This window comes from Coregonus clupeaformis, chromosome 12 (assembly GCF_020615455.1).
Source record: "Coregonus clupeaformis isolate EN_2021a chromosome 12, ASM2061545v1, whole genome shotgun sequence".
Taxonomy (NCBI): domain Eukaryota; kingdom Metazoa; phylum Chordata; class Actinopteri; order Salmoniformes; family Salmonidae; genus Coregonus; species Coregonus clupeaformis.
Genome location: NC_059203.1, coordinates 55,100,435 through 55,112,539, shown reverse-complemented (window position 1 = coordinate 55,112,539; position 12,105 = coordinate 55,100,435). Strand labels below are relative to the sequence as shown.

General features: G+C 40.7%; 1 protein-coding gene across 1 annotated transcript in view; it reads right to left on the bottom strand.

The window, feature by feature from the left end:
- fer1l4 (fer-1 like family member 4) overlaps window positions 1-12,105 on the bottom strand; it is an 87,072-nt gene that overhangs the window by 21,202 nt on the left and 53,765 nt on the right. Inside the window, exons 31-40 of the mRNA XM_045223962.1 lie at window positions 9,150-9,259; window positions 7,408-7,527; window positions 7,006-7,045; window positions 6,345-6,439; window positions 5,800-5,931; window positions 5,527-5,643; window positions 5,166-5,293; window positions 4,680-4,850; window positions 4,389-4,543; window positions 3,546-3,727 (exon numbers count right to left, since the gene is read on the bottom strand). Of these exons, the coding sequence (XP_045079897.1) occupies window positions 3,546-3,727; window positions 4,389-4,543; window positions 4,680-4,850; window positions 5,166-5,293; window positions 5,527-5,643; window positions 5,800-5,931; window positions 6,345-6,439; window positions 7,006-7,045; window positions 7,408-7,527; window positions 9,150-9,259 (1,250 nt within the window). The remainder of the gene's footprint in view (window positions 1-3,545; window positions 3,728-4,388; window positions 4,544-4,679; window positions 4,851-5,165; window positions 5,294-5,526; window positions 5,644-5,799; window positions 5,932-6,344; window positions 6,440-7,005; window positions 7,046-7,407; window positions 7,528-9,149; window positions 9,260-12,105) is intronic.

Below are 12,105 nucleotides of genomic sequence, written 5' to 3'. Positions count from 1 at the left end.
CGCCGAAATTGTCGCAACCCCTATTACTAGCCTGTTCAACCTCTCTTTCGTAATGTCTGAGATCCCCAGAGATTGGAAAGCTGCCACGGTCATCCCCCTCTTCAAAGGGGGTGACACTCTAGATCCAAACTGTTACAGACCTATATCCATCCTGCCCTGCCTTTCGAAAGTTTTTGAAAGTTAACAAACAGATCACCGACCATTTCGAATCCCACCGTACCTTCTCCGCTATGCAATCCGGTTTCCAAGCTGGTCATGGGTACACCTCAGCCACGCTCAAGGTCCGATACGATATTATAACCGCGATCGATAATAGACAGTACTGTGCAGCCGTCTTCATCGACCTGGCCAAGGCTCTCGACTCTGTCAACCACCGCATTCTTATTGGCAGACTAAATAGCCTTGGTTTCTCAAATGACTGTCTCGCTTGGTTCACCAACTACTTCTCAGATAGAGTTCAATGTGTCAAATCGGAGGGCCTGTTGTCTGGACCTATGGCAGTCTCTACGGGGGTGCCACAGGGTTCAATTCTTGGGCTGACTCTTTTCTCCGTGTATATCAATGATGTCGCTCTTGCTGCTGGTGACTCTCAGATCCACCTCTACGCAGATGACACCATTTTGTATACATCTAGCCTTTCATTGGACACTGTGTTAACAAACCTCCAAACGAGCTTCAATGCCATACAACACTCCTTCAGTAGCCTCCAACTGCTCTTAAACACTAGTAAAACTAAATGCATGCTCTTCAATCGAACGCTGCTGGCACGGGTCTGACCTAGAGTATGTGGACAACTACAAATACCTAGGTGTCTGGTTAGACTGTAAACTCTCCTTCCAGACTCACATTAAGAATCTCCAATCCAAAGTTAAATCTAGAATCGGCTTCCTATTTCGCAACAAAGCCTCCTTCACTCATGCTGCCAAACATGCCCTCGTAAAACTGACTATCCTACCGATCCTTGACTTCGGCGATGTCATTTACAAAATAGCCTCCAACACTCTACTCAGCAAATTGGATGTAGTCTATCACAGTGCCATCCGTTTTGTCACCAAAGCCCCATATACTACCCACCACTGTGACCTGTACGCTCTTGTTGGCTGGTCCTCACTACATATTCGTCGCCAAACCCACTGGCCCCAGGCCATCTATAAATCACCGCTAGGCAAATCCCCGCCTTATCTTAGCTCATTGGTCACCATAGCAGCACCCACCGGTAGTATGCGCTCCAGCAGGTATATCTCACTGGTCATCCCCAAAGCCAACACCTCCTTTGGCCGCCATTCCTTCCAGTTCTCTGCTGCCAATGACTGGAACGAATTGCAAAAATCTCTGAAGCTGGAGACTCTTATCTCCCTCACTAACTTTAAGCATCAGTTGACAGAGCACCTTACCGATCACTGCACTTGTACACCGCCCATCTGAAATTAGCCCACCCAACTACCTCATCCCCATATTGTTATTTATTTTGCTCATTTGCAACCCAGTATCTCTATTTGCTCATCATCTATTGCACATCTATCATTCCAGTGTTAATACTAATTGTAATTATTTTGCACTATAGCCTATTTATTGCCTTACCTCCATAACTTGCTACATTTGCACACACTGTATATATATTTTCTGTTGTATTTTCGACTTTATGTTTTGTTTTACCCCATATGTAACTCTGTGTTGTTGTTTTTATCGCACTGCTTTGCTTTATCTTGGCCAGGTCGCAGTTGTAAATGACAACTTGTTCTCAACTGGCTTACCTGGTTAAATAAAGGTGAAATAAAAAATTTAAAAAAGCCAGTCTCCAGACCTTAATCCCATAGAAAATCTGTGGAGGGAGCTGAAGGTTCGAGTTGCCAAACGTCAGCCTCGAAACCTTAATGACTTGGAGAAGATCTGCAAAGAGGAGTGGGACAAAATCCCTCCTGAGATGTGTGCAAACCTGGTGCCCAACTACAAGAAACGTCTGACCTCTGATTGCCAACAAGGGTTTTGCCACCAAGTACTAAGTCATGTTTTGCAGAGGGGTCAAATACTTATTTCCCTCATTAAAATGCAAATCAATTTATAACATTTTTTACATGCATTTTTCTGGATCTTTTTGTTGTTATTCTGTCTCTCACTGTTCAAATAAACCTACCATTAAAATTATAGACTGATCATTTATTTTGTCAGTGGGCAAACGTACAACATCAGCAGGGGATCAAATACGTTTTTTCCCTCACTGTATGCCAAATAACAGTAAAAGGAAAAAAAATAACTCGAGGGCAAATAAATCAGATTTGACAGTTCACACAAGTCACATTGCCAGGAATCAGACTTGTATTTGATTTCAAACCACCTATGAAGGTAGTTTAAAATATGGCTTGAAATATCTGATTCCATGTGTGTTTTGGCTGTTCATACTGCAGGAAAAATATCAGATTCAAATCAGATATGCAACAAAATAGGATTTGAGTCACTTCAAACTGCCAGTGTGAACAAGGCTTAAGATACAGTGAGCTCCAAAAGTATTGGGACAGTGACACATTTTTTGTTGTTTTGGCTCTGTACTCTAGCACTTTAGATTTGAAATGATACAAAGACTATGAGGTTAAAGTGCAAACTGTCAGCTGAGAATAGAAAGGAATGGTAAATGATGTATTGTGTCATTTTGGAGTCACTTTTATTGTAAATAAGAATATAATATGTTTCTAAACACTTCTACAATTATGTGGATGCTACCATGATTACGGATAATCCTGAATGAATCGTGAATAATAATGAGTGAGAAAGTTACAGACGCACAAATATCATACCCCTAAGACATGTTAACCTCTCATCATTACAATAACAGGGGAGGTTAGCATTTCTGGGGGGGTATGATATTTGTGCATCTGTAACTTTCTCACTCATCATTATCCACGATTCATTCAGGATTATCCGTAATCATGGTAGCATCCACATAATTGTAGAAGTGTTTAGAAACATATTATATTCTTATTTACAATAAAAGTGACTCTAAAATGACACAATACATCATTTACCATTACTTTCTATTGGGCAAAAAACAAAACCAAAACAAACAGTAAATACTTTTGTAGCTCACTGTATGTGCCTGGTCGGTCCCTCAGAACAAAAACTTTTGGTGAGGCTGCCTTCAGTCACTCTGGTCATGGCCTTTGGAACAGCCTGCCAGATAGTCCATAGGCCAGCCAACCAAATTTCACACATTGATTATCCCCCAAAGTGGACACATTTTCCCACTGGCCCATGGACTAATGAGGCTTTTGAGAGCTTCAGAAACTGTTAAATAGTTTTTTAGAAAAAAGCTTCGCTTTAGCTGTGCTTTTACTAAAGGTGTTCTTAGTTGTCTTTTGTTTACTTTATCCCCTTTTATTTATTTATTTTACTATTGTTTTACTATTTTAATTTGTCTCTTAATTTTATTCTTGCCTATCTTAATTTTATATTTGTATAGAAACATATTGTGTTTGTTATATTTCTCACCTTTTATTTTATTGGTTGTTAAGCACTTTGAACTGCATTTGTTGTAAGAAATGTGCTCTCACCTGAGGCAGTCCTGGTTTCTCAGAGTTGAGGAGGGAGCGCACCTCCACGTGCTCTGGTACAAGGGGACAGGCTCCCTCGCAGAACTCCCTCATCTCCCCCCACCGGTGCAACACACTCAGGGCCTTGTGCTCATCCAGCTCATGCAGATCCTCTTCTGTCTTCTTGTTCTTCTTCAGCAACTCTGAGGACACAAAGGAAACAGGAATATGATAGCACCACTTGTTCATGTTATGGATGAGTTATTAACATGTTTATAATGCAGCTGCAAATATTGTCTATGAGCACATGATTGTCATTTGTGTAAATCAGTTATGCGTTGCTCCACACGAAACTGGAATTTAAAAAATGCCAATTACTTTTTGGATCATTCTGAAATGTAATAAATGAAAATGCCCTCTGGAGCAAGGATATTTGGTATGCACTGTATATTTGATATTTGGATCTAGACTCTATAATGTTCATTTCATTACAAGTTTGAAAACTGGAATGTGAGCTGTAATCTACACCTCAACTAGGATGATATAAATCCTTATTATTTTGTCTAATGATTTTCTATTTTAGTATCATTATCTCTATATCGCCTACACTTTCTCCTTCTGAACTTCTAACACAGGTGGGATATAAGGACGGGTGTGGTTTCATGACAATGACCACAAGAGCAGCTGCTCACCGATTTGACAGTTCCAACGCAGTTACACCTGCGACACCGCCAAAACAAAAGCAATGAAAAGCTATGCGTTTGTCGGCTAACCCGGGTTACCGCTGATCTGATTGAATCCTGGCCATGGTCTTTTTTTGTTTCAGTTTCGTACAGAACGACCCACATCTTAAAGGAAACAGACCTTCAGGAAACGCTTCATCAGGCACTTTGAAGATCTTGTTTAGAACTTTGATTTCCGATTCACGGTATTCCGGAGAGGGAATCGCATTTTTCCTGCAGAGCTCTGCCAGAATGGCGGATGGTTTCTTGGCGTCTCTCCACTTATTGTATCCGTCTCTGCAATCACAGAAAACAGCTGCCTAAAATGACGCTGCAAAGACCAGTGATGAGGTTATGCCATTCTGATGCACTGTAATATCTTGTGCCATTATTGAGATGTAATGTCCTGTATGGACAGGAATATCAGACACACTTGTCATAGTAGAGGCCGATGCCACAGCCTGCGTAGTGACGGCTGTAGAAACGGTTCTCCAGGTCGATTCGCGTCTCTCCGATGAGGTCATCAGAGCCCACCAAGTCGTGGTCAAACACCATCAGAGTAAGTTCCGTCTCCAGTGGGAAGGACACGGTCAGCTCAAACACTCTACAGGAGAAGGCAACATGTAAAAACTCCATACATGCAGAACCGGCTGAAAAACGGACCTGTAGATCGTATTTTCAAACGGAAACAATCGTAAAATAACACTAATCATATTGTCACACTTTCACAGATTTTTCAGCTATTGTACAAAGAGGACATGAATTGGAATTTGACTGTGCTGGGCCTTTAATGTGTTTGTTAAATAGTGATAGTTTCTGCAATACTCCTTGAAAATGGTTATTGGTTTAATGTTTGGTTTAACTCTGTATAATCATACTAGGTAGTTTAATATTTATAATTCTTCCTGTTACCACTCACTCTCCAAACACTGGGTTGAGCTGTTTGGGAATATAGCGGTCCTTGCTGCCCATGCTCTGTCCACCAACTTTCACCACCACATAGGGATCTGCCTTTCCATTGGGGTCAGTAGGGGCCAGGTTGGTGGCCTGGAAAATCATGGGGGAGATTGGTAACATTGTTCATTAAGTTGCTCTTATACTTATGTAGTAAGGTTGTTATTACTCGAGTAATAACATTGTATTAACATATTACAAAGTAATTTATTAATTACTTTGTAATTGCATAGCAATGAAGTTGAGCAGAAGTTTTTCAAATTCAGTTCAATTCACATTTCTTGAAAACATATAAGCATCAAAAACATGCTAGCTTATAAGCCTACCTTCACAACATACACCCGCACTAGCACTTTAATGGGTGTATTTTTGGGAATTCCGTTGGTAATCCGGCACTCTGCATGTTCATCCTCAGGTGAGATGGGATAAATCAAAAAGGAACCCTGTGGCAACAAAAAAACACTTTTTTACTAACACTGTCTCAGTACTGAAGAGTGGTTTGACACTTATGACAGTAAAAATCAATCTGATTTGATTTATTGAGGGAGACAGATTTCTCTTTTAGGTCTAGAGTAATGATTTGTTCTTATCTCACTCACCTTGTATTTCCCCATGCTTCTCTCCTCTTCATCCTCATCCTCTTCCTCAATGGCTTTGCCTTTGTAGATGGGGAACGTGTGCAGCCAATCCATGAATTCACTAAACCCATCCTCCAGTTCTGATTTATAGAGCTGAGAAAACACCCAGGTTATTCCTGTCGCCTTACTGTATTTTTTGCTCACATTTTCAAGTATATTGGACAGACACAATGAGGAGATACAAGAAAGTAAGGAGGAGGGATGGTGTGCTAGAAGGGCATGGACCGGATTTGAATCTACGCCAGCAGTGGCATCCATACTGCGAGACCACCCCAGGCCACAGCCTTACTGTATTTAACTGTGGATATACCGTGGTAGGAATCTAACATTTCCAAAACGTTCGTTTTACCATAACATTACTGTGGCCATAACATGTTTATGTTTTGTGTGAACAATCTCTAGAAGGGGCTTTTTGTTCACCTGCCATAGTGCCATTACTTCTGTATAACATGTGCTGTACAGGCTTCATCAAATTCTCACCGAGAAAATTATTTGCAAATTCTCACCTGGAGAGTTGCTATCTTTTTCCGTTTCGGTTTGGGCGGTGGCTCTATCTCCACTATCACTGCATCCTCCTCCTCTGCTTCTAATGTGCCACCATCTGTTGAATAAACATTACTTTTAACTGAGAGATTACAATGGCTCTGTGCATTGAGGCCTTCATTGAGATACAGTATGTGCAGATTTCCACACTGAGATGGGGAAAGGATCTCTTGGCACACATGGCTGATGCATTACTGCATTAATGCATGCTGGGAATGTCATTATATTCAACTCTTGTATAAAAGATTAGAGTCCCAAAAAAATTATGAAGAACAGGGCACAAATAAGAAAGTAAAGCATAAATATAACTATTTAATTAAAAAAGTTCTGGGGTGATTTTACCAAAAGCTTCGTAAGTAAAGTGGTACTATTTTTCTTGATGACACCTACGTCACTGGTAGAGCAGCAAAGTACATAAGATTTCATTAAGATTGACAGTCAAATATTTTGATTTTAAAATGGTTGCATTCTCCATTTTAGCTATGAGGTTTTGGGAAACTCACCCCAGGTGTATTAAACAATCAAATAGTCTGTGATGATTGTCATTCCCCTATGCATCTAACTAAGACCGAGCCATAGACATCTGTATTAGACAGACAACAACTCTCAGCTGTGTGGAGTTACCTGTTTCCTGTTGTTCATCCATGTCCTCCTCGTTCTCAGTCTGGAAATAATAAAAATTTGTCTCACTATCATCAAAACAGAGAAACATTACTGGCTTCAATTCTATGATAGTATTGTAGCAAAACCAAATACTGACATTTCTTGTGAATAAATTTTTTATTGCAAAACAAATTAAAAGAGGGATTTGATTGTATTCTGATGCTGTATAAAGTAGCAACAAACCTGGTCCCCAAACAACAAATGTTGGTTTGGCCCACCAGAGACTTCCAGAAACATCTGATGTAATTATGAACAATGTTGTCTATTTTTTTTTTGGCCCGCAGCTCACTGTTGAGATTACATTTCAGCACACCAAGCCCACCATTGGTATAAAAACATTGCTTGGTAACACTCACTATATACCTGGTTTCTAAGCTCGTCCAGTGACGCGTAGTACTTGGACCACCAATCCAACTCCTCTTTCTCTGGGGTCTCCTCTTCAAGCTCCTCCACGTTCTTCTTCTTTAGTTTGTTCAGTGGAGACTGAGGATGAGAAAGTTGATTTGAAATGGATTTATTCTGTCACAAATCTCATACTGCACTATATACTATAAGACCCCGTGCCTTTGCAGTAAAATATGTACAGAGGAAATATACTATACTACCATATTGCTGCTTTGTATTATTCAAAACAAGCAATGGTGGGAACATTTAACCTTATCAGTCCCAGGAAATCCCACAGTGAAATTCACTACTTTCATTCATTGCTTGCTCTGCCCTCATATTTAGCCATTTTCTTTTCAGGACAACCAGGGCTATGAGTATATAGATTAATTTTATTTTTATTTATTTTTCTTTGGGGGGGGGACGGATGGATGGACGACATAAACAGCTGCATTCATGAGTTTTATCGACAAATGTCAATAAAAACATTATGTCAGCAAAAACCTGATAAAATATACATTTATAAGAATGCTGTAGGTACAGAAATTGCTCAGCGGCACAGTGAAAACTGTAGAGTTTGTGACAGCAACTATGTGAGCTTATTATAGTTTTATAGATACTGTCCTGGGATTTCCTATGATCTTCAAAAAAGGTCAAAGGTCAAATAGTGGGCGCTTATATTTTAACTGTGTAGAAGAACCCCTAACCTAACGTAGCAGATGTAAAATAAACACCTGAAACTAGATCCCCCTAAATACTGGTCTTGACGAGAAGAAAAAAAACTGTCAGTGGAGGTTCTCTGCTGCATTGTTCAACCAATCCAGTAGATGTGGAAGAGGAGTTAAGATTGAGTGTCGCCTTGTTAATGTACAAAAGCGGAAGTCTCATTAGAGGCTCTCTTTCCATTTCCCCTAAAAACCGGAACATCCGGTTGTAGGGGACTCGCCTCTGCCGAGTCCACAACAACCAGCAGTGGTGTAAAGTACTTAAGTAAAAATACTTTAAAGTACTACTTAAGCAGTGTTTTGGGGTATCTGTACTTTACAATTTATATTTATACACTGCTCTAGCTCAGCCTGTTAATCACACATTCTACTGAAATCAGTGGATGCAGAAGAAATAGATAGTCTGTAGCTCAAACACACATTGTTAAAAAGGGGTTAGAAGTCCAAAACGCGCCAGCGTCACGGTGGGACTACCAAAGCTCCAGGAAACAAACAAGCCTTGACAGTACACTGAGCACAAATGCTCAGCCGAGGTGCAGGGTGAGAGTGTGAATCAGATTGACTACTCCTCAGCGGGGAGTCAACAGGACCCCTGCTGTGAGCATGATGTGCAATTAATCCGACAGTAATCAGTGGCCTCTGAGACAAACGACCGGCACCAGTATTACAGCGAACCCCACTGCACAATGTGTGCCTGACTACCTCCGGAGGTAGTCAGGAAGATCTGATCACAATCAGATCAAAATGTTTATTTTAATCGTCTACACCTGTCTAAAAATGTGGGCACAATCAGAATGTGGACAAGATCAGGACAAAGGATGCATGTTAGCACCAGGTATAAACAGGGCTTTAGAGTAAATGGCAACCTTTGTCTTTTTAGTCTTTTTGGAGGAGGGAAGGAGCTTTTGCAGGTGGGTTGATTGATCGGAAAAGAGAGGAGCTGCAGTAGGCTCTGTTGAGCAGAAAGATGAGACAGGCTATGGTACAAATACTCACAGTGAAGTTAAGGGGGTTGATGGGAATCTTGGAGGTTTTGATCGGAAGGCCACTCAGGTCCATTTGCTTCACTGTATTGAGAAGGGTTGTCCTCATGGGGGGGTTATTTTCTGAAGGCAATAAAGACATGGATAATAAGGACATGGGACTGACTATTTGTATTTATTATGGATCCCCATTAACTGCTGCCAAGGCAGCAGCTACTCTTCCTGGGGTCCGGCAACATTAAGGCAGTTATACAATTTTTAAAACATTACAATACATTCATTACAGAATTCACAACACACTAAGTGTGTATCCTCAGGCCCATTCTCCACTACCACATATCTACAACACAAAATCCATGTGCATGTGTGTGTGTGTGTATAGTGCATATGTTATCATGTGTGTGTATGCATGTGTCTGTGCCTATGTTTGTGTTGCTTCACAGTCCCCGCTGTTCCATAAGGTGTATTTTTATCTATTGTTAAATCTGATTCTACTGCTTGCATCAGTTACCTGATGTGGAATAGAGTTCCATGTAGTCATGGCTCTATGTAGTACTGTGCGCCTCCCATAGTGTGTTCTTGTTCTGGACTTGGGGACTGTGAAGAGACCTCTGGTGGCATGTCTTGTGGGGTATGCATGGGTGTCTGAGCTGTGTGCTAGTCATTTAAATGGACAGCTCGGTGCTTTCAACATGTCAATATCTCTCACAAATACAAGTAGTGATGAGACCAGGAGAGATTGATTAATGCTTGTTCTCTGTGTACATCCAAGGGCCAGCCGTGCTGCCCTGTTCTGAGCCAATTGCAATTTGGACCTGCCTTGTTGATAGTGCTATTAAGAAGGTAGAGCAGCACTTTATTATGGACAGACTTCTCCCCATCTTAGCTACTTTTGTATCAATATGTTTTGACCATGACAGTTTACAATCCAGGGTTACTCCAAGCAGCTTAGTCACCTCAACTTGCTCAATTTCCACAGGATTTATTACAAGATTTAGTTGAGGTTTAGGGTTTAGTGAATGATTTGTCCCAAATACAATCCTTTTAGATTTTGAAATATTTAGGACTAACTTATTCCTTGCCACACATTCTGAAACTAACTGCAGCTCTTAGTTAAGTGTTGCAGTCATTTCAGTTGCTGTAGCAGCTGGCATGTATAGTGTTGAGTCATCCACATACATAGACACACTGGCTTTACACAAAGCCAGTGGCATGTCGTTAGTAAAGATTGAAAAAAGTAAGGGGCCTAGACAGCTGCCCTGGGGAAATCCTGATTCTACCTGGATTATGTTGGAGAGGCTTCCATTAAAGAACACCCTCTGTGTTCTGTTAGACAGGTAACTCTTTATCCACAATATAGCAGGGGGTGTAAAGCCATAACACATACGTTTTTCCAGCAGCAGACTATGATCGATAATGTCAAAAGCCGCACTGAAGTCCAACAAAACAGCCCCCACAATATTTTTATCATCATTTTCTCTCAGCCAATGATCAGTCAGTGCTGTGCTTGTTGAATGTCCTTCCCTAGAAGCGTGCTGAAAGTTTGTTGTCAATTTGTTTACTGTAAAATAGCATTGTATCTTGTCAAACACCATTTTTTCCTTAACTTTACAAAGGGTTGGTAACATGCTGATTGGTCGGCTATTTGAGCCAGTAAAGGGGGCTTTACTATTCTTAGGTAGTGGTGTGACTTTTGCTTCCGTAAAGGCCTGAGGGCACACACTTTCTAGTAGGCTTAAATTATTCTCAGTAATTAAAATGTAGGATAAAATCAAACTATGCAGAATTAGTCAATGAAGGCCATTCATGAAATGTCATAAGGTATGGAGAGCCCTGGAAATATATCTAATGACCTAAGGTGTTTCCAAAGCAGGGACAAGTTCAAACAAATTGCAACTCTTATAGGCCTATCCCTCGTAGGGATAATGCTACATTTCAGGTCAAACGCATTTTAGTAGCCGACTGGTGTGCACACAAGATCTGGTTCTGGGTGCCAAGATTACATATCAGACAAATCCAAAAATGTGACACAAATTAACTTTATATTGACAATTGACCACTTTTGGGAGAGGCCCCAATTTTACAAGAGGGATGGCTTGCATCCAAATAGGAGAGGGGCAAAAGTTATCTTGGCCAACATCGAGGAGGCTCCTATAACATTTACATTTTACATTTGAGTCATTTAGCAGGTGTTCCTATCCAAGGCGACTTACAGGAGCAATTAGGGTTAAGTGCCTTGCACAAGAGCCCTGCTCAGGTAATTCTTCCCAATCCCACTATTTCACAGCGTTATCATCGTGCATGATACGAGCCTAGGTATTTTGGTTCTCAACAGAGACTTGGCTAAATGGCTTGATCCCAGATAAAAACATTGCTGATTACAACATCTTACATTTACATTTTAGTTATTTAGCAGACGCTCTTATCCAGAGCGACTTACAGTTAGTGAGTGCATACATTTTCATACTGGCCCCCCGTGGGAAACGAACCCACAACCCTGGTGTTGCAAGCGCCATGCTCTACCAACTGAGCTACAGGGGACTAGACTTCAGGTGTGACAGACTGAAAAAAGGGGGAGGGGTGGATATATATGTGAAATCAACTCGTGGCATCATATTCTCTAAATACAGTGCATTCGGAAAGTATTCAGACCTCTTAACTTTGTCCACATTTTGTTACATTACAGCCTTATTCTAAAATGGATTAAATGACTTTTTTCCCTCATCTATCTACACACAATACCCCATAATGACAAAGCAAAAAAGGTTTTTAGAAAAACAAATTACAAGTTCTTGTCTGGTTTAGATCTTATCTGTCAGAAAGATATCAGTTTGTCTCTGTGGATGGTTTGTCCTCTGACAAATCAATGGTAAGTTTAGGTGTTCCTCAAGGTTCCGTTTTAGGACCACTATTGTTTTCATTATATATTCTACCTCTTGGTGATGTAATTCGGAAACACAATGTCAACT